A 24,621-nucleotide genomic window follows, 5' to 3' on the forward strand; every position below is an offset into this window, starting at 1 on the left:
TGGTTTTCTTCTTATTGAGTTTTGAGAGTTCTTCCTATATGCAGGACACAGACTTTACAATTAGATCTTCAGTCTGTTTTGAGTTTTTGTATGTAGTGCAAGATATGGATCAAAATTCATCTCCTTGTATGTTTTGGGATATGGACATGGTTGAAAAGTGCACCCTTTCTCCACTTGAAATACCTTTGCACTTTTTTCAGAAACCATTTGACCATACAGGGGCGGTCTCCTAATCTATTGACTCTCCTTACCGCCACTGCCACAGTGTCCCTGTGGCTACATTCGGTGGTCAGTTCTCAACTGTTGACCTCTTAATAGCATTTGAAACCTTGAACAAGTCCCCTGAAGAAGGATCCTTCCAACACTTCCCTCACTTGGCTCCTAGGATACCACCCTTTCCTGGGTTTCTTCCTACCTTATTAGATGCTCCCTCTCATCTCCTCTTCTGATTTTTCTTAACATGGGCGTGTGCCAGCCAGGAATTAGTTCTTAAATTTCTTCTTGTTTCTAAAACCAATTAACTTCTTGACAATCTCATCCAGTTTCTTGGTCTTAAAAAAATAAAACAAAACAAAGCAAAACACTGCCGTACCCTCAACTCCCAAATATGTATCTCCGAACTCTTCGTTCTTCGAACTCTTCGTTCGTAAGTTGCGCTGCCTGGCTGAGGTGCCTGCTTTCTTCCAGGTGGTGAACTTCACCTGCCAGGTGCGCTCCAAGCACACGCAGACCATCATGCTTTCAAACCGTACCAACCAGACCTGGAACCTGCACCCCATCTTTGAGGGTGAGCACTGGGAGGGGCCTGAGTTCATCACCCTGGAGCCCCATCAGCAAAACAAGCCCTATGAGATCACCTACAGACCCCGCACCATGAACTTGGAGAACCGCAAACATCAGGTAGACGGAGGCTTCCCCCACCCCCGTGGGTTTCCCTGTGTGTTTGGAGGGGGAAGAGTGGTGCAAAGAGGTAAGGGGTGCCTGGGTGGCTCAGTGGGTTGAGCCTCTGCCTTCGGCTCAGGTCATGATCTCAGGGTCCTGGGATCGAGGCCCACATCGGGCTCTCTACTCCGCGGGGAGCCTGCTTCCCCCCTCTCTCTCTGCCTACTTGTGATCTCTCTCTCTCTCTCTCTCTCTCTCTCTGTGTGTCAAATAAATAATAAAATCTTTAAAAAAAAGAGCTAAGGAGACAGAGTTTGGGGGCTCAGGAATGTTTAAATAGAAGGGGACACCTCTAACAATGTTGGAATAATAGGGAATCATGCAGATTATTGAGTCCAAAGCCTCCCTCAGTGCCCACATGTTATCATGTATAGGAGATTCTCTTAGAATGAGGGACACAGTTCTGGGCAGAGTCCTGGACTAAGCATCAAGCAATTAAGATTTACCTTAACTGCACAAATTTTTATCACCACGGCTGTCATCAAAATAAAAAAGGAAAGAAGCTGCAATCACCCACCCTTAAAAAAGGAGAACTATTCTCTTCTATCTTCACTACCAACCCTCACTCAGATACTGCCATAGCTGCCATCAGCATACCCAATTTCGCCTTCTGTTTGTTTTCACTTTACATTATATCATGAACATTTTTCTGTTTCACTAGTTTTTGTGATCCTCATGTTTAATGATTGTCTAATATTTCTTTGAATGAGAGTTCCAAAATTTATTTGACATTCCCCAGTTGTTGAATATCAAAGTTATTACCAAATTTTTATCAATATTATAATTGATTTTAATGTGTGTGTGTGTGTGTGTGCGCGCGCACACACGCAGCTTTTTCCTCTGCAAGGATTTTTAAGTTCCCTGGGATAAGGCTGCCGGCTAGCTCAACTGGTAGAGCCTGCGACTCTGAAGTTCCTTGGGGTGGAGTTCCTGGTTCAAATACATATGAACATGTTTATGACTCTTGAAACATACTACCACGCTGATTTCTAAGAGTTATGCTTACGTGAGGGCCTCTGTTAACCCCAAGTCACTACTATGCCTGAGCGGTAGCTAACAAGGGACCTTCTGTGCCATTCTGACCACGCTTCTCCTCCTCAGGGCACCCTCTTCTTCCCCCTCCCCGATGGGACTGGCTGGCTATATGTGCTACATGGGGTTGCCGAGCTCCCCAAAGCCGTGGCCAACATCTTCCGTGAAATACCATGTAAGACGCCCTACGTTGAACTCCTGCCAATCAACAACTGGCTTAACAAGCCCCAGAGGTGAGGGAGTGGGGCGAGGGGTCAGAGTGGAGGAGATGGAGGGAGGACATCCACTGTTAGCCTGGCCTTTCCACTGGTCAGCGCCTCCAGAAGACACGGAGGGGCTGAAAGATTCAGAGACGCATTTCATGATGTGGCCAGGCACTTCCTGACCTCTAAGCTTCCAGACACCCAGGGCTATTTGTGCACAGCCAATTACCTAAGTCTCCTAGACCGGGTCCTGGCATGAATTAAGTGCTTGGTAAATGTTAGCTGTTATTATTATCAAAATAAGAATTGTGGTGGTTATTATTGAGTGCTCTACCATATCACCTAAGCCACTGGCCAGAGAAGGACGTCCCTTGGATCTTTAGTTGCAGTGGGAGTAGAGTAGAGTTCAAGGGCTAGAGAAGCTTGAGGACCAGCAGCCTGGTCCCCTTCTTTGACAGAGAAGGAGCCAAAGGCTTGGAGAAGAGAATTCCTTACTGAAGGCTGCCAGGTAGCATAGTGGATGAAGGTCCAGACCTAAGTGTGAATCCTGGTTCTACCAATAACTAGTCATGTTATCTGAGCATGTTTCCTCTTGGCTTCTATCTCCCCATTAGTCAGATGGAGGTGATGACATCATATGTACCTCCCTGTGTCACTAGGAACACATGTGGAGCACTGATTCAGCACCCGGCATGTAACAGGTGTCGATAAATTGTAGTTATGGGTGTTGCTAGAGACAAAGTGAAGACCAGAACCCTGGACCCATGTGCTTATCACAAAGTCAAGAGTAGAAATAACACCTTTCCTTCATTCCTTTGGGCAGATGGTCTCATTTTCTCTATCCTCTCTCCATGTGCTCCTGTGTCCCCCCCTCCAGATTCCGGGTCATTGTGGAAATGATAAAACCAGAGAAGCCAGATCTAAGTGTCACCTTAAAAGGCCTTGATTACATTGATGTTCTGTCTGGCTCCAAGAAAGACTACAAGCTGAACTTCTTTTCCCACAAGGAGGGACTATACAGTGCAAAGGTATCTACACATTAAAAGCATTTCCCTGGAGCCCCCTGGGGGTTTGCCCCTGAGGATGATGACCCTGGTGTTAGGGAGTGAAGATGTCCTCCCACTGCCAGCCTGTCCTTATCCTGTTGGGCTAACCATTTAGTGACCTGGCAAAGGCTTTCAGGACTCCCAGCCTCTTTATGATGGAGCCAGACTGCAGGGCCCTCCATCCATCATGTGGACCCACACCAAACATGCAAGGCAGGAGAGTCATGAAAATCCTTGAGCAGTAAATAAATCTGGGCCAGCAAACACTGGACCACAATAATAAGAAAAGATCCCTTTTTCTGAGTGCTGATAGTGACTAGCACCGTACTGAACACTCAATACACACAGCCAGTAATGTCAGAGCCAGGATTCATTCAACTCAGAGCCACCACGGGGTCTTTCATGCATCAGTCGTTTCTCCTAATTCATTCATTAGTGCAACAAGAACCTATGAGCATGTCTGCCACATACTATCCTGAGTGTTGGCAACACAGCAATGATCAAAAATAGGCAGAGTCTCTGTCTGCAGGGAATGCACAGTCCAGTGAAAGGAGAAGGGCATTAATGGTACTGTGAATGTATAATCACAAAATGAGATATGTGCTTTGAAGAAAAGGAGTAAATATGGATCAGTAGCTCACAGGAGAGGTTAGGGCTGAAGATAAATATGGAAATTACTTATTTATAGATAATATGTAGAAATTACTCATTTATACTATGGCTTCTAGTACATTTATAGATAGTACTAGAAGCCATGACTAAGAATGGAAAAAGCGAGGAAAAGATTTTAAAGTGAAAAAAGAAAAAAACCTAAGAATGCGTCTCCTCCCTCCAGAAGAGATACTGGGAAAACCCATGCAGTAGGATGTCATCCTCTCCTACAAACACTGAGGTGGGCTGCTCCTCTCAGATCACATTCACAGGCTAACAGAGTACCTTAAAACCAAGGTCTCATGAAACATCTGAAGAAAAAAAAAACACTATAAATAGAAATACCAGCTCAAAAAAGAGGAACCCCTAAGATAAAAGATGTATTAAAGCAAACAGAAGATTTTTAGTGAATATTATTAATATCCTCAAAGAGATGAAGATAATCCCACCCCTAATAGAAGAACAGGTTATTGTGGGCAATAATCAATTAGAGACCTGGAAAATTTTAAAAACAGTGTGTTTTAATAGAAAACCAAAGAGAAAGGCTGAATAGTGTAATGAACTCTGAGGAAGAGAGAACTAGTAAGTTAGAAGATAGAGCTGAGTAATAGCACAGACTTTAGCACAAAGACATGGCAAGAATGGAAGGAAGTAAGAAGTGCTGGAGAAGGCCTGGCGAGGTTGGATCCCTCAGGCATTGCTGGCAGGAGTGTAAATGGTGCAGCTGCTGCAGAAGACGGTCTGGCATTTCTTAAATGGTTAAACAAAGAGTTACCATGTGACTCAGCAATTTCACTCTTAAGTGTATACCCACGATAAATGAAAACATATGTCCACACAAGAACCTATATGTAAATGATCATGGCAGCATTATTCATAAGAACCAAAAAAAACACCAAGAAACAAACCAAATGTCCATCAATCCAAATAATAATAAATAGAATGGAATATTATTTGGCAATAAAAAGAAATGGAAATGAAGTGCCAATACATGCAACACATGAGTGAACATTGAAAACATTATGCTAGCTGAACAGAGCCAGTCACAAATGGCCACATATTGTATGATTTCATTTATATGAAATGTCCAGAATAGCAGATCTATAGAAAGAGAAAGCAAATTAGTTGTATCTATGGCAAGAGTGGATGAGTTAGGAGGAAATGGCGAGTGATTGGTTATGGACCCTGAGTTTCTTTTCAGGGTGATGAAAATGGTCCAAAACTGATTGTGGTGATACTTGCATCACTTTTTGACTATACTAAAAACCACTAAATTGTGCACTTTAAATCAGTGGATTATATGGTATGCAAATCACATCTCAGTAAAGCTGTTTCAAAAAAAAGAATGAAAGGAAATGTGAGACATAAAATATAAATCAAAGAGTTCTAATATCCACCTAATAAGAAATTCAACACCCAAAAATCAAATAATCCAGTTAAAAAATAGGCAGAAGACAAAAAGAAAAGACTTCTTTTCCAAAGAAGGCATCCAGATGGCTTACAGACACATGAGAAGATGCTCAATGTCACTCATCATCAGGGAAATACAAATAAAACCATAATGAGATACTACCTCACAACTGTCAGAATGGCTAAAATTAACAACACAGGAAACAATGGGTATTGGCAAGGATGTGGAGAACAGGGAACCCTCTTGCACTATTGGCAGTAACATCAGATTTCTCATGGTAACTCTGAATACAAGAAACGGGGAGGGGCACCTGGATGGCTCAGTAAGTGTGACTCTTGATTTTGGCTCAAGTCATGATCTAAGGGTCATGAGCTTGAGTCCTGCGTTGGGCTCCACACTGTACATGGAGACTGTGAGCCTGCTTAAGATTTTCTCTCTTTCTCTCCCTCTGCCCCACCCCACCCCCATCTCATGTGCATATGTGCATGCTCTCTTTCTTCCAAAAAAGAAAAGGGGGGGAGGCGATGGAGTAAGCTATTCATATAACTTAGAGTGATGTTCAATCTAGAACTTTTTCCAAACAAAACTATTATGAGGACAAAATAAAGACATTTTTAAAGATGCAACAACTCTAAGTAACCCACTCATATATATAAATATATTACTTGTTTGAAATAGGTACTGTAAAATTAAAAGGTTTTGAATTAGCAAAATTTTTAAAAATAAGTAAGTGAATGCAAGAGGAAAACATAAGGTTACAATGAACAAAGAATCAAAATTCAATTGATAGGTAATTTCAAATAATTGTTGAAAAGCAATCTGAAATGAACATTTCATATGGCCTCAATATAGGAAATAGCCAGGAGAAGAATAAGACAATGAAAAATATTTTCTCATTCAGTGGGAAACAAATAGGGAAATGAAAGATGTTCTTTCATTCATCAGAAGGGTAGGGAAAGAGTAAAGATAGTCATAAACTATATATGTGAACAGAAAAATATAAGTAAATATATGTTTTAAAGCATTAAGTAAAAATGATGGTGAACCCAGATCACAGAGTCTCTTTACAATAATATGTATTAAAATTAACAAAAGTTCTTTAAAAATCAAAAGCACTTCTTCTGACTATAATGGAGTAACTACTCTTCCCACCATAAATGATCATAAAACTGGACAAAATATCTGAGGCAAGTCTTCTCAGGCATTGACAACAGGCAGCACAATACTGCAATCCATCAAAGAGAAGAAAAGCTAATGAGATGAATCTCCATAATTGTCCTGGCTCACTACCAAGGGACAATTTCCTGACTGCAGTGCAGGGAGCTGGAGTCTAAGCAAAGCACAGCTGCCCTCATTGAACTGAAAATGCAGAAATCAGAGTTTGGTATGGTTGAAATAGCTGTTCTCTACAGGGTGGGAGAGGAGTGGAGGGAGTAATGCGTGGAGGGGCAGAGTCTGGGGGTGGGGAGGGGAGGGAGACCGAAGTCTGTCTGGAAGCCCCCCTCAAAGTATTTGGCTCAGAGTTGTCCTGCACATGCACAAGATGAGACTACATGGGATTCATCAGAGAACAGCTTCCAAAAGAGTTGATAAAGGAACAAAGATGCATTAATCAGTGCTGGGGAACTTTAGAGGTTTAGCTCAGCCAGAGTGAAGAGGTTGCATGAACATCTCACCAACATCCTAAGAATCCAGTTGAAATACCAGAAAGGCCAAAAGAAAGGACCATGCCCTTAGGATAAGTCCTTTTAGATCTTTAAAAAGCCTAAAACTAAGCACCTACAAGATCAGAGAGGACAAAATTTGGAGATTGAATCCCACCAAGTTGGAAGGTCTTGAGAAACACCTTGAGCTTCCCATACATCTGCTCTAACAAAAGCTACACAACTTTAAGGTGATAGGTCAATAAGTCAATGACTGAACTGCCTCCTAGAATAAAATCAACACTCTTACAAGGAAGATAACAGAATCCAGAATCTCTAAAATGATGACCAGCAACATCCAGTGCACCAGCAGAAATTACTAGACTTGTGATGAAGCAGGGAAATGTGACTCATAGTCAAGAAAAATGCAGTCAATTAAAATGAACTCCAAGATGGGTGAGATACTGGATTTAGCAAACAAAGACCTCAGAGCTATTATAAACAAGTTTAGAACTAAAAGAAAATATTTTAAATAATTAAATATGGGCAGGTAAGGAATCTCAGCAGAGAAATGGAAACTATAAAAAAAAGAACCAAATGGATATTCTAGAATTGAAAACTACAATAAACCAAAATGAAAGTTTCACTGGATGTGCTTAATAGCAGATTGAATAAAAAGATAAAAGATTTGCCATTTGCGATGATATGGATGGAACTAGAGGGTATTATGCTTAGCGAAATAAGTCAATTGGAGAGAGACAACTATCATATGATCTCCCTGATATGAAGAAGTGGTGATGCAACGTGGGGGGGTTGGGGGTTAGGAAAAGAATAAATGAAAAGAATAAATGATCGGGAGGGAGACAAACCATAAGAGACTCTAAATCTCGCAGAACAAACTGAGCGTTGCTTGGTGGAGGGGGTCGGGAGAGGGTGGTGGGGTTATGGACATTGGGGGGCATTTGTGCTGTGGTGAGTGCTGTGAAGTGTGTAAACCTGACGATTCACAGACCTGTACCCCTGGGGCTAAAAATACATTATATGTTTATAAAAAAATTTAAAAATTTTTTAAAAAGATAGAAGATTGAATAAAAGGAACCAGTGCCTTGGGAACCTGTGAGAAAATATACAATTTTCTAATACATGAGTAATGAGAAGAGAGTGAGAATAGGGCAGGACCGTGAGAGATTGTGGACTCTAAGAAACAAACTGAGGGTTTTGGGGTGGGGGAGGGGATGGGTGAGCCCAGTGATGGGTATTAAGGAGGGCACGGATTGCATGGAGCACTGGGTGTTATACGCAAACAATGAATCATGGAATGCGCTACATCAAATACTAATGATGTATTGTATCGTGACTACCATACCACACACAAAAAAAGAAAGAAAACTATTTGAAAAAAAATTTGTGAAACTTCCCTGCTATGATTTTAAAAATAGATATATTTACAGATCCAAGAAACTTGGCAAACCACAAGCAGGAAAAATACAAAGAAAACCATGATATATGAGAAAACCATGTCTGTGCACATCATAGTAAAACTGCTGAGAACCAAAGATAAAGAGAAAAACATAAAACAACCAGATATTTAAAAATCTGTTACAGGGGAGCCTGGGTGGCTCAGTGGGTTAAAGCCTCTGCCTTTGGCTCAGGTCATGATCCCAGGGTCCTGGGATTGAGCCCTGCATCAGGCTCTCTGCTCACCACGGAGCCTGCTTCCTCCTCTCTCTCTCTCTGCCTGCCTCTCCACCTACTTGTGATCCCTGTCAAATTAATAAATAAACAATCTTTTTTAAAAAGTCTTACATATGGGAGACAATAATAAAAATGACCACTGACTTCTCTTCAGATATAATGGAAACCATCTGCAAAATGCTGAATGCTATCAACCAAAAATTCTCCATTCACTGAAAATATCCTTTAAGATGGAGATCTCTTCAGATAAAAGACATGAGAGAATTTATTGCCAGCAGACTTGCATCACTGGACAACACACTAATAAGGACTCTTCAATCTGAGGGAAAATGATACCAATAGAAATCTGGGTCTACTGGCACCAGCAGCTTGTCGTGTCTGCCACAGGGGTGAGGAGACAATGTTCTGCAGTCACAAGGTTGGGCTCTGGAGTCACGTCAACCTTGTTCAGATCCTGGCTCTGACACTTCTCTCCGCATGGGACCTTGGCAGGATACTTAACCTTGCTGAACTTCAGTTTCCTGGGGAAAAAAACAACTATAACAAAACAAAACAACAAAAGAAAGAAGGGACACAGCGAGGGGAATAATAATGCTGCCTACAAGTTGTATACATTAAACAAGTACTTCTAGGGCCTAGCACACAGGAGTGGTTCACTAAATGTTAGATGCTGTCGTTACCATTATTGGTATTTCTGTGGGTTCCAGCAGCAACTGGCAGAGGAGTGAAGCCCACTACAGCATGAACCTCTTGAGGTCTTGCTTGTTTTCCGGGGCCAGCTAGCTGTCCCCCCGGGACACCTTCACCTTCAGCACTAGACAGTGCTGCTCTGGCCTCTTCTGAGCAAACCCGGGCTGTTCCATCAGCTCTCACCTGGGAGGAGCCAGAGCAGGACCCTGCAGGAGAAAGGCTGGCTGGTGGGGGTGCAGACCGTGTAGGAGTACGGGTGTCAGCCCGGGACCAGCTTCATGTCCCCAGGCCATGTTAGCAAAGAGAAAGAGCTCCTTGAGACAGCAGGAGCCCCTCCACTAACCAACCCCCTGCCCTGATTCCTCCCCCTCTCCCTGTGAACCCAGGTGATCTTCCGAAATGAAGTGACCAGTGAGTTCTTACACTACCTGGTGAGTTTCAGGGTCATCCCTTCAGGCGTCATCAAAACCATCGAGATGACGAGCCCCGTCCGGCAGAGCACGTCAGCCTCCATCAAGGTGGAGAACCCCCTGCCCTATTTGGTGACCTTCTCCACGGAATGCAGGGTGCCTGACATCAGCCTGCCCTCCCAGTTTGTGGTGCCTGCCAACTCCGAGGTACGGTGGCGGCCAGCTTCCAGGGGCTCCCTGATACCTGTGACGGGCGCCCTGCCTGTGGGGGGTTGCATCCTTGAGGTTGGGCCCACCCTGACAGTGGTTGGGAAGGCAGGGGACAGTCCCTCAGTCCCACTCCTGATCTCCTTTTCCCCCTTCTGCCTGAGTCCTCACATAAACACGGGCATATGAGCACTTTGGTTCACATATGTAAAAGGGACTTACTATAAAGACTCGCCTCTGTCATATGTTTGTTTGTTTTGTTCAAATTACAACTATTTTTGGTTTTTGCTAATTACAAAGGTAATGTAGAATATGTGTGGTGAAAGGGAAAGCAAGGGACATCACGTTATGGAGTTACCAGCATGTGTACCGTTCATACACACACTTGCTCATGCACAGACCCCTGCAGGAGGGAGGCACAGGAAGCCTGCACCTGGCTGGGAACACACGGCCTGGAATTCTGAGCGCATGTGGCGAGGAACTTTCTTTTGACTCTTTTGAGTCTATGGCTCCAAACTCTCACTGTCCAGATTCCTTCAAAATCCCTTCTATTTCTCCAACTTGAGCTTAGTCCCTGTGTCCACTCCAGTTCTTCCTTCCCCTTCAGAACCCAAAATCTGTTTTGTTCTTCAGAGAGTCGCCATGCCCTTTCATTTTGTCTTTAAATTTTTCATCATAAATTATAAAAAATCTATGCAGGAATGTATAACACAGATATATACTTAATATATATATTAATAAATATATACTTAATATATACTTAATATATATGTGTAACATATACATATATATATTAAAACATGTTTACTTAACTACAGAAGAAATATCTGTATAACCAATACCCAGTCCACGATGTAAAAAATTGCCACCACCCAGAAACCTCTGTCTCCACTCACAGTACTGTCCCTCGCTCCTAAAAGTTATCACTGTCCTCATTTTATAAATTTCTTGCTTTTAAGCCATATGGCTTAGATTTGCCATTTTTGAACTTTGTACAGAAGAAATCGTACAGGGTGCCTGGGTGGCTCAGTGGGTTAAAGCCTCTGTCTTCGGCTCAGGTCATGAACCCAGGGTCCTGGGATCGAGCCCTGCATCGGGCTCTCTGCTCAGCAGGGAGCCTGCTCCCCCCCACCCCCGTGCTCTCTCTCTGCCTGCCTCTATGCCTACTTTTGATCTCTGTCTGTGAAATAAATAAATAAAATCTTAAAAAAAAAAAAAGAAATCGTACTATAAACACTCTTTAACATTTTATGTTTTTTGCTGTTAATGTCTTATGTCGTGACGGCCGTCATGTTGACGCACACAGCTGAGGTTCATTCATGCCCATCGCTGTATAATATTCCATCACATGACCATACCACAATTTAGATATCCATTCTACTGCGGCCAGACACGTGTGTTGGTTTTAGCATTTGGCTATCATTAAAAATGCTGCCACAGACCTCACCACACACGGCGTGTGTCTGTCCACAGTTGTGCACCTAGCAGGAGAATCACAGGGTTGTAGGGATGTAGGCTTGTAACTGCCAATCAGGAGATAACCTCCAGTCAGTAATGAGATTTGACCAACTTTTGGCACTGTCACATTTTTAAAGGCTTACCAATCTGATAAAACTTGGGATAAACTAACAGTGCCTTGTAGTCTTAATTTACCTTTTTACAAGCAGATTGACCTCAGTTGGGTAACAGCCTGTGTGGGAGATCTGCCTCCTTGCTCATGAGTGAGAATGGACCAGTTTTCCTTTCTTGTCTTCTTGCCCAATTTGAGCATCCATTCTGCTAGCGATGGAAAAAGAATCGGGGATTTCCCTGCTGTCTCGATCCCGTGAAAGAATTTATGAAAGATAAACTCACAGATGAAGCTACTGAGCCCTGGTGACTTCTTTTGGGGAAGATTGTCTGCTCCTGACTTGGTTCTTCAAATGAGTTATTCAGCTGTTTAAATTTTCTGGTCCTTCCTGAATCAGTAACAAGAACATGCTAATTGATCCGTATATTCAAAATATTGACACAACATCGTTAATATCCTCTTACCACCTCTTCTATATATCATATTCTTTTCTCATTTCTAATATTGGTTATTGTGCCTTCTATTTCTTGATCTGTTTTGTTAGAGGTTCCTCAGTCTTATATCTTATATTCAAAAAGGCATCTTTTGTACTCTTTATTGTACATTTGTTTTCTACTCTTTGTACTCTTTATTTGTACTCTTTATTGTACATTTGTTTTCTAAGTTGCTTGATTTCGGCTTTTAATCATTTCCTTCCTTCTGCTTCCTGTGTTACTGGTGCTTTATCTAATTTCCAAGCTGAATGCTTAGTGCATTTACTTCTAGTCCTCTTTATTTTCCCACACACACATTTAGACCAGAAGCCCCCTCCTAAGTGCTGCTATAGCTGCAGTGTACAAATTTTTATATGCAGCATTTTTTATCATTAGGTTCAAAAATGTTCTAACTTTCATTATTATGAATACTTCTTTTTTGACTCATGGGTTATTAGAAGTGTTTCTTCATTTCCAAACGTGGGGATTTTTCTACATGTTGTTTTTCAAATTATTTTGTGGTCAGGGAATATCTTCCACATTGTTTCAGTCCTCTAGAATTTGTTTAGACTTGCCTTACGGCTCAATAGATGATCTTTTTTTAAAAAACCTCCATATAGGGACGCCTGGGTGGCTCAGTTGGTTGGGCAGCTGCCTTCAGCTCGGGTCATGATCCCAGCGTCCTGGGATCGAGTCCCACATCGGGCTCCTTGCTCATCAGGGAGCCTGTTTCTCCCTCTGCCTCTGCCTGCCATTCTGTCTGCCTGTGCTTGCTCTCTCTCCCTCTCTCTCTCTCTCTCTGACAAATAAATAAATAAAATCTTTAAAAAAAAAAAAAAACCTCCATATATTTTTTTAAAAAGTATGTGTTTGCCATTTTGCTATTAATTCTCTGATATTTTAGTCTACTTGTTTGGTCAGATTTAAGAGAGTGTGTTAAAGTCACCACTGTGATGGGGATTTGTCCATTTGTCCTTGTAGTCCTTTTTTGTTGTTGTTGTCCTTGTAGTTCTGTCATGTTTTTGTTCTATATAATTTGAAGCTACATTACTAAATTAAAATCATACTATCCTTCTGATAGTGTTATATTAAGACTTGATCATCTCTTATATTCCTGTTCTTTAAGCATATCTTGGCCATTCTTGGCCCTTTGCATTTCCATATAAATCAGCTTGGGGCGCCTTGGTGGCTCAGTGTGTTAAGCCTCTACATTCGGCTCAGGTCATAATCCCAGGGTGTCCGCATCTGCTCTCTGCTCAGCTGGGAGCCTGCTTCCCCGCCCCCTCTCTGCCTGTCTCTCTGCCTACTTGTGATCTCTGTCAGATAAATAAATAAAATCTTTTTTAAAAAATTAGCTTGTCAAGTTCCTCCAAAAACATTAAATAACCTGTTAGGATTTTGATTGGATTATTTTTAGAATGTATTAGCTACCTGTTGGTCCATAATAAGTTGCCCTAAAAATTAGCAACTTAAAACCACAAGAGTTTATTACTACCCCATTTCTGAGGCTCAGGAATCCAAGAGCAGCAGCTTAGCTGGGTGGTTTGGGTTGGGGATCCTTCATGAGGTTGGAGTCAGTTGTCACCTAAAAGGCTTGACTGGGGCTGGGTAACCTGCTTCCAGACTCACTCATGTGGTTGTTGGAAAGGCCTCCGTTCCTTGCTGGCTGTTGGTCAAGGCTTCAGTTCCTCACCATGTCCACTTCTCCCTAGAGCTGCTTTCAACATGACAGCTTGCTTCCCCCAGAGCGAGGGACCTAAGAGAAGCTGAGAGAGCAAAGGAGAAGAGAATCCCCAAGACAGAAATCACTCTTCTCCTCTTAATCTCAGAAGTGACATGCCATCTCTCTGCCGTGTACTGGGGGTCACATGGACCAGCCCTGGTCCAACATGGGAGAGGATGACTCAAGAGTGTGAGTGGCAGGAGGTAGGATCACTGGGGGCCATTCTGGAGGATATCTGTCACAGAGTATTCCAGTCTTTATGCTCCCGAGATTTCCAATCCATGAGCACATCTCCATTTATTTAAGTCCTCTTATTTAATTTCTCTCAATAATAATTTTTTTAGTTTTCTATGTAGAAACCTTATTCATCTTTTGTTAGATTTATTTCTAGGTTTTATTTATCTTGATATTGTTGTAAAACCTTTTCAAAATTTCATTTTCTATTGTTGCAAGTATATAACAATATTCATGATTTTTGTGTATTGACTTTGCCTTTATTTTTTGGCTTTTAAAGTTTTTATTTTAATTTCAATTAGTTAACACACAGCGTTATATTAGTTTCAGGTGTCCGATATAGGGATACGTCCATACGTCCCCTGGTGCTCATCACCACGAGTGGTCTCCTTCATCCCCACCACCTCTTTCTCCCATCACACTATCCACCTCCCCTCTCAGTAACCTTCAGATTCTCTTTCTTGATGTGTTTCTCTCTTTTTTTCCTTTCCTCATTTGTTTTGTTTCTTAAATTCCACCTATGCATGAAATCATATGGCATTTGTCTTTCTTTGACTGAGTTATTTTGCTTAGCATTATACTCTCTAGATCCATCCATGTCATTGGAAATGGCAAGAGTCCATTCTTTTTGATAGCTGAGTAATATTCCATTGGTGGTATATATACCAACTCTTCTTTATCTATTTATCAATCAGTGGACACTTTGGCTGCTTCGATATTTGGCTATTGTAAATCATTCTGCAATAAACATCAGGGTGAACATATCCCTTTGAATTAGTGTTTTTGTATTCTTTGGGTAAATACCCAGTAGTGCAACTGGTAGAACACAGGGTAGGTCTATTTTTAACTTTTTGTATACTGGCTTTGTAACCAACCACCTTAAATAATTCACTTATCAATAATAATAATTTCAATTATAGATTTTTAAGTTTTCTTTTTTTTTAATTTTTTAAATTTATTTTCAGCGTAACAGTATTCATTGTTTTTGCACCACACCCAGTGCTCCATGCAATCCGTGCCCTCTCCAATACCCACCACCTGGTTCCCCCAACCTCCCTCCCCCCGCCCCTTCAAAATCCTCAGATTTAAGTTTTCTACATGTACAATCCTGTCATCTGTATGTAAATACAATTGTGTTTCTTCCATTATAAACTTCTTCCTTTAATTTCCTTTTCATGCCTTAGAGGGCTACCCAGAACATGCAGAACAATGTTGACTAGAAAGGCAATAAACAGCATCTTTGCCTTGTTCTCAATCTTGAAGGGCAAGCTTTCAAAGTTTCACCATTTATTGTGTTTATTTTGGATTTCTTATAGATACTCTTTATCAAATGAAGGATGTTCCCCCTCTTCCTAATTTTCTAAGAACTTTTTTTTAACTCCATAAATGGATGTAGAGTTTTATCAAATGCCTTTACTGTATCGAGATGTTTGACTCTTCTCTTTGTTCTCCTTTTAATGTCAGTGTGGCAACTGACTGGTTTTTCTAATATTAAACCAATTTTTCATTCATGGAATAAACCCATCTTTGTTACAGAACATTATCTTCTTTATATATTGCTGGATTCAGTTGGATAACATTTTTATTGGGCACTTTGTATGTATGTTTGGGGGAGCAGAGAATGGCATCCACTTTTCTTTTCTATTAGCCTTGTCGGGTTTTGGTCTCAAAATCATGCTATCTGAACTGGGTTCCCTCTTTTTCTCTTCTTTGGGTGAATTTGTGGAATACTTAGATTGTCTAATAGAACTTACAAGTAAATCTTTACGATCCTTGGATTTTGTTAAGGGAAATCTTTTTTACTATTGCCTAAGTCTCTTTAATGGTTACAAAAATACCTAGGTTTTCTTTATCTACTTGAGCCTGGATTTGTAAGTTACATCTTTCATGCTTTTGTCCATTCTCATCTAATTTTTTAAATTGTGGTAAAATCATCTGAATTTGTACCCTGTATTCTTTTCCGTTCAACAGCTACAACAACTTTAATGATACCCTCTTTTTATTCTATTCGTCAATGAGAAGAACTAGTTCTTTTATAAAAAAGAAACAATACCACCTCAGAATAAATACAAGATTTTAACTACACAAAAGTATATGGAAGAGAAAATCAAAGTCCCCAAACCCCATTTCCTTCAGCCTAAGATAACTACTGGTAACAATCTGGTACACATCCTTGCTGTCTCTTTTCTATACCTGCATAGACATATTCTTCTCCACAAAAATAGGCACATGCTTTATATACATTTATGGAATGTCCTTCTTTTGACTTACAGTATCAACACCACCACCTTTCATGGCAATGTTTATAGCTCTGCCTCTTCCTTTCTAATGGCTACATACTTTTCCACCAACCTGGATAAACTATGATTTATTTAGCCGAGTTCTTACTGCTAACTCATTTGAGTTGTTTCCCTTATTTTGTAATTATAAGCCATACTCTTTGGTCCTGGTTTTGTTTTGCCATGGGTGATAGTAGAAGGAGGAAGAGAAAATCTTGCCCAAAAGAAGGTAGAACCCAGGAAGCTGTCCTGAGATTGGCTAAGAGCGAAGAAGGAGCTGCGGACCTTCCGCCCTCCTGCTGGCAACACTCACTGCCATTACCATACATGTGTGCTCTCAAGAGACGATCTAATACTTGTTAGACGCAAAGAGATTCCAGATATATAAATACCCCTAGGGTATTTCTAGGGAAAGCTAGAAAGGATACAGAGGAAAAAAAGGGCTATTTGGACAGAGATTCCCTGGGCTCGAGATCAGTGTGAGCATTTGCTGTGAAGCACCATTTCTCCCACCAACCTACTCTGAGGTCCGTGTGGGAAGGTATGCGTTGGACTCCCGGCCTTATAGGAGCCTCTGTCTTCTCTTGCAGGGCACATTTACATTTGAATTCCAGCCCCTGAGAGCTGGAGAAACCTTTGGGAGACTAACACTGCACAACAGTGATTTGGGCTACTACCTGTATGAGCTTAGTCTGAAGGCCACGCCAGCACTGCCTGAAAAGCCCATCCACTTCCAGGCCATTCTTGGCAGTGGTCAGAGCATCTTCGCCAAGTTCATCAATTACACCCGGCAGAAGACCGAATACTACTGCAGGGTGAGCAGCCGCTATCCCACCCGCTTCCCTCCCCTGGCCAGAAGTCTGAGCTTAAAAATAATAGGAGGAGGATACAGGGGGTGCAGAGGGAGTCAGGGTTTTCATCCAGCCTGGAAACTCCCAGCTAGAAACAAACACTATCAGGCCTGGGTTCTTCCTTACAGACTCTACCTTAACAAGCTGGGGTGGGGTGAGGGGTGGGAGTTGTGCTTCCCACAGCATGACAGTGGTCACTAGAAGAGACAGTAGTGCTTAGTGGTCATGAGTATAGGCTGTGAAATCCAACAGCCTTGAATTTGAACCCTGGCTTCACCACTTACTCCTCAAATACCTTACTAAAGCTCTCTAAACTCTTCTAGAAATGGTAATAATACCCCAACCTCACAGGATTGCTCTGAGGCTTTTAAAAGATGCATGTGAAACTGTCTCCATAGAGCCTGGCTCATAGTAAATGCTTATATATGTTACCTATTATGTAAGTTGGAATCCAGTTTTAACTACTGAAACAGAAACCCAAAATAACAACAAAGTAAAAGTTATTCTTGTCTGAGGTAACAGTGTGAACATGAGCAGTTTAGGCTGGAATGGTAGCTCCATGACATCAGGCATCCAGACTTCGGTCCTGATGCTCTTCCCTCTGTTGAGAGTTGTTTGGTCCACAGGGACCAAGACGGCTTACCCTGATGTCTGCATTCCAGCCAGCCCCAGGGGGGATGGCAGGGAGCTACATATATCCCTTCCATTCACATCCCCTTGAACAAAATAGCATAAGACCATACCTGGCAACAAGGGGAGCTACGAGGTACACCTTGTGCCCTGGGTTCCATGGCTACAGTCAGGAGGCATGGGCTCTTGGTCCATCATACCAGTCAGGAGAAGCTAGGTTATGCCATCGTAACAAACAGCCCCAATATCTCAGTGGCTTAAAACAACAAAGGTTTGTCCCTCATTTGTGCTATCTATTCAGTGAGAGTCAGCAGGGGCTCTGCTCATCACAGCCATTTGGGGATCCAGGCTGAAGGACCACCGCCAGCTCAGATGTCACAGGTCATAGTACCAGAGGGCTGAAAAGATCCCAAGGGGACCTGAGCACTGACATTCTAGTACCTTGGTGTGGAAGTGACCCCTTTCCCTTCTGCTCAAAACTAACTGACGAGAACATCCATGAGGATCCAGAGTGTTCCGCCTGTCATGGGTGTGGGATAAAGAAGAATAAGATGGGGGTGGGGAATAGCCCCAGTGGAGGCCACACTGCCGTAACCCAGCTTGGTGTCTCTGGGCAAGTCACTTAACATCTCTTAGCCTTGATTTCTTTGTAATAAAATGGGTAATAATTAGTATTACCTATTCTTCAAGGGACTTATAAGGGCACAACTTTTTTTTTAAGATTTTATTTATTTATTTATTTGACAGAGAGAGAGATCACAAGTAGGCAGAGAGGCAGGCAGACAGAGAGAGGGAAGCAGGCCTCCTGCTGAGCAGAGAGCCCGATGCGGGGCTCGATCCCAGGACCCTGAGACCATAACCTGAGCCGAAGGCAGAGGCTTTAACCCACTGAGCCACCCAGGCACCCAAGGGCACAACTTTTAATGAACTGCCCAGCCTCGCACAAAGATAGGTTACTTGATGTCCGAGAGCAGGCGGGCAGGTGGGCCCAATCCACCCGTGTGTCCTCTGGGCTCCTGTGTGAACCAAGTGCATTTCTTCCTCTTTCAGACTGACTGTCAAGACTTCCACACGGAAAAGATCATTAACGCAGCCCCAGGGCCTCAAGGAGGCACCGAAGTCAGTGTGGAAGTCTATTTTGAGCCCAGCCACCTGGGTGAGACCAAGGGCATCCTGACGCTGTCATCGATTATAGGCGGGGAGTATATCATCCCCCTCTTTGGAGTGGCTCTGCTCCCGAAGCCCCAGGGTCCCTTCCTGATCCGAGCCGGGTACAACATAGTCATCCCCTTCAAGAACATTTTCTATCATACGGTCACCTTCTCCTTCATCGTGGAGAACCCAGCCTTCTCTGTTCGTGCCGTAGACTCCGTGCGGCCCAAGAAGATCAACAATATCACCGTCTCCTTTGAAGGAAACCCATCGGGCAGCAAAACACCCATCACCAGCAAGCTCATTGTGTCTTGTCCTCCTAGCGAAGGCAATGAAGCAGGGGTTAAATGGGTTTATTACCTGAAGGGGATCACCCCTTAGTGGTAACTAAGGTCAGTTGCATCAGTGGAAAGCCATCTCCCCAGCCTTCAAAGTATGTATTATTCTACCTGGCAAAGAACAGAGAAAATAGCCAGAATTCTACAGCTACTGTTTTATCTCCTCCTTCAAATATAAGGGCACTTATTTCCATATTATATGCACCCCAAATATATACCTGAAATATATACAGATATATTTCATATTACACATGGTAACTAAAAAAAGAAAAAAAAAACTATATTGTACTTTTTAAGGGCAAGTCCCTGAATTTGGTTTCTAGTCATATCCTCAACACTCAAGGAATAATCTCCATTTTTAATAAGATGACACAGATCTCACACGCGTGACCTCTTATCAGATAGCACTTAGCGCATGACATTGGGCCTCCACAGTGCCTTTTAAAAATCTATAATGGCTTAAAAAGCCCTTAGACATGACTCTCTTTTGATAGGATATTTTACTCTGCTTTCACATAAAAGCCAAATAAGACACTATTTTCAAAATGACAACAGATGACACCTGCCCATTATTGTAGGGCCGGGGGCCAGGGATGCTCCCTCCATCTCGGAATCCCATATCTGTTCCCCACAGAAAGTTCTTGCTGAAGGCCAGGTCCTGGAGAAATGCGGAACCTGCAGTCCCTCACTCCCAAGCCTGGCCCTGTGCCTAGCGGTCAGTCTGTAGCACAGCGATTCCCTGCCCACCTGCACGTCTGAATCGGCCAATTCTGCTCCAGACCCTTCCCGCCCATGTTCTGATTTAATTGGTCTGGGGAGCAATGGAGGCATCCAGGAATCTACTTCCAAGGGAGGACCACACCGCAGTCTGCTAATGGTTAAACTGAAGCCATTTTGTATGTGCAGGGTGAGGTCTAAGACAGTGCCTTTCCTAAGAGGGAAAGCCCTGGGGAAGCTCCACCTCCAAGGGGGCGTGGGACATCTGCCTTAGCCCAAGCTCTGGCCCTGGGTCCTGGAACATGTATTAGTAGAACCACTTAATAATAATAATAGGACCACTTACCTGTTGGCACCACCTGATGAAATAAAGATGACTGTGGACTGGCCCTGGAGTGGATTTGCTTCTGCACTCACGCCTGAGGGTCCCCTGGCTCCACCTCACCCCCTCCGCATCCCCTATAGCCTACCTGCACAGACAGGGAGAAAGCATGAAAGGAGATGACCAGTGCTCCAAACCAGCGGTTCTGAAAAATGGTCCCTGGCCCGGCAGTGACAGCATCCCTTAGAATGTATCAAAAATGTGCATTCTCAGGGCACACCCAGACCTGCAGAGTCAGAAACTCCAGGGGTGTGGCCCAACAACCTGTGTTTTAAGAAGCCCTTATTGCTTTGGGTGGTGTGTTTTTTATTTTGTTTTGTTTTTAATGGAGGGAGATTCTTCTAACCCTTCTGTACCTCCCCACCAACCCTCAGCCCAGTAGACCTTGCGCTCAGCAAAGCTACACGTAATAGCTGGTCTGCAGAACTACCAAAGATGCTGCTAACGGGATAAAGACAAACTCTAGATGACAGATGTTCCAGATGCTTAAATGAGCAAAGATCGCACCAAGCAGCCATCTGAGAGGATGCGGAGATCAACGAGCATGCGTTACTACTAGCAAACGCCCATAGTCTGATGAAACCAAGGCTTTTCAAGTTGTGTTATCTATCGAAGTTACCCAGAGGGCTTGCTAACCTACAGGCTGTTGGACCCCATCCCCACAGGGTCTGATTTAGTAGCTTTAGTGGGCTTGAGAATTTGCGTTTCTGCCAGGTTCCCCATGAGGCCAAGGCTCCCGGTCCGAGGATCGCCCTGCCCAGCACAGCTGTGCAGCCGGAGCCACCTTGCTCCAACACCACCTGGGAATGTGCTAGGGATGCAGCCTCTCAGGCTGCCCCCAGACCTCCTGGATCAGCATGTGCCTTTTAAGGCATCTCTAGGAGATGATGCGTACTCCGCGGCTAAGAGCGGCTGCCTTAAAGGCAACTATGGAAGTTAAGCCTTTCCAGAAGCCACAGCCCTGGTGCTTTCCGTGAGAACCCTACACACTGGCTGCTACAGACAATGGCCACTTCCCAGTGTCACCACCAGCCAAGCGGTGCCAGCTGGCCAGGGGCAATTTCCCTACCTCAGCCCTCCTCCAGCTCCCCAAGCCACTCAGTCCAGAGCCCACGGCCTCCTGGACTGGACTGAGGAGGCAGGCCATCTCCCTGGGACCAAAGCTCAGCTCACACCCTGCCCTAGCAGGAACACCTCTCCAGGAAGACTTGAGATGTGATTACATCTCTTCCCTGGAGGTCCTGCTCATACTTCCTCTGCCTCAAAAAAGACAGTAACAGAACTGCTTCATTTTGGCAAACCTGGAATGCCAAAGGACCTCAAGAGAGTGCTGGGGGAGAAGCTTGGTGAAAATGAACATTCTGATACAAGCTAATGGAAATTACCTTGAAAAAGATCCATTCTCAGCAAAGCAGACCTGCTAGCCTAGAAGTGTCTGAGTGTGGCCAGCCTGGCCAGAGCTGGCCACCAGGGTTAGAGGAGTGAGCACATGAGAAAGCAAGGGTGGCCTTGGGCTTTCTTCTCATTGCTACAGCCGGTCCAGGAATACATAAATAACCTTAATTAGTTGGCATTTTCCAAGGTAATGGAATGAGAGAAAAGAAAGCACCTCCCCCACCCCCTCCAGGAATTTCTAAACTAAAGGTAGGACAAAGCATTGGTTTGAGCTTTGAATAAAAAAAACTGGTTTCTTAGCAACCTACTCCACAATGTGATTTCAAGAGAAAAGAGTTCCTTCTGGTCAAAACATTACTGTTCCAATTATTAAAAACTGTATCTCACTATGACCCTCGGGAAACTCAGTTCACCTTTAAGAAAAAGCCAAACCAAACAGCAAAAGAAACAGATGAAATATTACATTAGATAAAGGTCCAGTGGACGTGAATACTCACCGGAGAAATAGATCCACATCATTCCCATTGATTTAAATTTTTTTCATTGTTTTGCATCAGCCATCATCAAAAATCCTAGACATAAACTTTGTGAAGACATTTGGAAATGTCCTTATCAGTGCCACCTGGTGTCAAGGTAAGAGGAGGAAACTATGAAGCAAAACATTTTTTCTGGAGACAAAGCTAAATTTGGAGTGGCTTCAGATTGGTGGTCCACCCCCCTCCAGTCATTGGATTATGCTGGCAAAGGTTTTCAAAGCTGTGAAACCCCGACTGGTAAGGGAAAGCACTTTTTTCACAGATTTTTCTAGAAACAATTCCTCCATGGCTTACTGAATTTTGGGTTAGCTTTTTGTACTTGTTTCTATGGCTGCATAACAGATTCCCACAAAAGCAGCAGCTTAAAACAACACAAGTTTCTTATCTTGCAGTGTTCATGGGTCAGAAGTCCAGAATGGACTCACCTGGGTTCTTGGCTCAGAGTCTCACAGGCTGAAATCAAGATGCCAGCCAGCTGCATCTTCACCTGAAAGCTCAATGAGGAAAAGATCCACTTCTGAGTTCTCTTGGTGTGTTGACAAAATTCACTTCCTTGCAGCCATATACTTGAAGTCCCCATTTTCTTGGCAATGGACAACCCTCAGGAGATCACTTGTGGCAACTAGCGGCCATTCTAAGGTCTTTAACATGTAGCCCATCACGGATGGTTCACTTTTGTTACTGTTTACTCTTCAAGGTCAGCAGGAGAATCTCTCTCCTGCTTCAAATGCCTCCTGACTACTTTTAAGGCCTCCTCTAATTAGGTTGGACCCACCCAGGATAATCTCCCTTTTTTTAATTAACTAAAGTCAACTGATTAGGGACTTTAATTACATCTACAAATTCCCTTCTACTATATAACGTAATTGTTAGAGTGACAGTCCACCATATTTACAAGTCTTGTTCACACTCAAGAGGAGGGGATTATACAGGGTATGTACCCAAAGGGGTGGAAATCTTGGGGGCCATACTGGAATTCTGCCTACCACACCCCCTCACCTATGTCCCATAGATTCTGATCTATGGATTGAGGATAAGAGTCTATTTTCAACTTCGTTATCAGATTCACATGCATACTTTCCACTCATTAGAAAAAGTACTGTCGTGTATTATGCTCATATTTAATACTCTCTGGGCTCCACTGTGATCTAGCCCTTGTCCTAAGATCCCTGTCCGCTATGGAAGCTTACAATAAGGAACTCTGATGCCTCTCCCTATTAGCCACAATACATCCATACAGTGCTTTTAAAGATTTTGCCACATAAAAACAAAACAAAACAAAAAACCAACTCTCTAAGGTATCCAAGCACAATAAACACACTCTCCTGAATCCCAAATGGTGGGGTGACAGCCACTGTTGGTACCTGGGATTTTTAGGTAGTAGGTAGTACTGTTTTTAATTGAGAATTTATTTTAATGTTTTTAAAACATACCTAACTATTCACAGCCATGATTTTACGACATAAGACTAAAGTAAGAATTTAAGATTTTCGAAAGTAAATTGGTTTGAGATAAATTTTTTTTTTTTTATAGTACAAGTGGCTAGAATATGGCGAAACTAACGACGGAATTACTCCAATTGGGGAAACACTGCCACATGCGAAACTGGTGACTAGTAAATGAACGATTCGGTTCACTGAGTACTTAGCAAGCTAAGCTACGTGCGTCAGGCTCCATGAAACCCTCGGTGCTTCTAAACGTACACAGAAGCCCACCACGCACCTTGCCAACCACATGCAGGCACTTGAGTGCCCGGGCCACGCGCCCCGCACGCACCATCTGGAACCACGCGCGGGCGTGAGGGGAGGAGGCGGACCCTTATGGGGGCGTGGACAACCCACCTGCAGCCTGCGTGCGGGGGCGTGGCTGGCGAGGGGACGGTCCTCGAAGCGGAAGGCGGAAGCGCCTGCAGAGTCACATGATCCGTGTAACATGGCCGCTGCCCCTTGAGCACTGCTGGTGCCGGGTGGGAGCGGGTCGCGTGAGCCGTTAGGCGGCCTGGAACAGGTGCGCGGGGCCGGGGTCCAAACCCGGGGTTCCGAGACGGCGCGAGGCGGCGGAGCGAGACAGGCAGGCCCAAGGCGGCGTGGTCCATGAGCCGGCGCCGGAGGCAGCGCGGAGCCGCAGACTCCCCCGGCCCCGGCGCCGCCCGGGCAGCCGCGGGCTGAGGAGTCGCGGGGCTCAGGGGAGCGCCCGAAGCTGCCACCATGAACCCGGAGAAAGACTTCGCGCCGCTCACGCCCAACATCGTGCGCGCCCTCAATGACAAGCTCTACGAAAAGCGGAAGGTGGCAGCGCTGGAGATCGAGAAGTAAGCCGCCGGCAAACGGGTTTGGGCGTGGGGAGGAGAGCCAGGACCCCGCCCTGGCTGTGCAGGGCTCCTGCTCCTCGGGGGGGGGGGGGGGGGGGGG

At 43.8% G+C, this 24,621-nt stretch overlaps 2 protein-coding genes across 5 annotated transcripts in view; both read left to right on the top strand.

The window, feature by feature from the left end:
- Positions 1 to 19,422, top strand: part of LOC111152905 (HYDIN, axonemal central pair apparatus protein) — a 298,524-nt gene extending 279,102 nt beyond the window's left edge. The window contains 6 exon segments of the mRNA XM_022511638.1: positions 688 to 900; positions 2,044 to 2,207; positions 3,055 to 3,205; positions 9,700 to 9,930; positions 16,800 to 17,024; positions 18,741 to 19,422. Coding sequence (XP_022367346.1) covers positions 688 to 900; positions 2,044 to 2,207; positions 3,055 to 3,205; positions 9,700 to 9,930; positions 16,800 to 17,024; positions 18,741 to 19,223 — 1,467 coding nt within the window. The 3' untranslated portion in view covers positions 19,224 to 19,422.
- Positions 19,423 to 24,145: 4,723 nt separating this feature from the next.
- LOC111152764 (Vac14, PIKFYVE complex component) overlaps positions 24,146 to 24,621 on the top strand; it is a 99,193-nt gene continuing 98,717 nt past the window's right edge. For all 4 annotated transcript variants that reach the window (XM_022511387.1, XM_022511388.1, XM_022511385.1 and 1 more), the window contains exon 1: positions 24,146 to 24,521. In XM_022511387.1, the coding sequence (XP_022367095.1) occupies positions 24,418 to 24,521 (104 nt within the window). In that variant the 5' untranslated portion in view covers positions 24,146 to 24,417. The remainder of the gene's footprint in view (positions 24,522 to 24,621) is intronic.

The sequence above is a fragment of the Enhydra lutris genome, unplaced genomic scaffold (genome assembly GCF_002288905.1).
Source record: "Enhydra lutris kenyoni isolate GAN:26980312 unplaced genomic scaffold, ASM228890v2 scaffoldscaffold30, whole genome shotgun sequence".
Classification (NCBI taxonomy): Eukaryota; Metazoa; Chordata; class Mammalia; order Carnivora; family Mustelidae; genus Enhydra; species Enhydra lutris.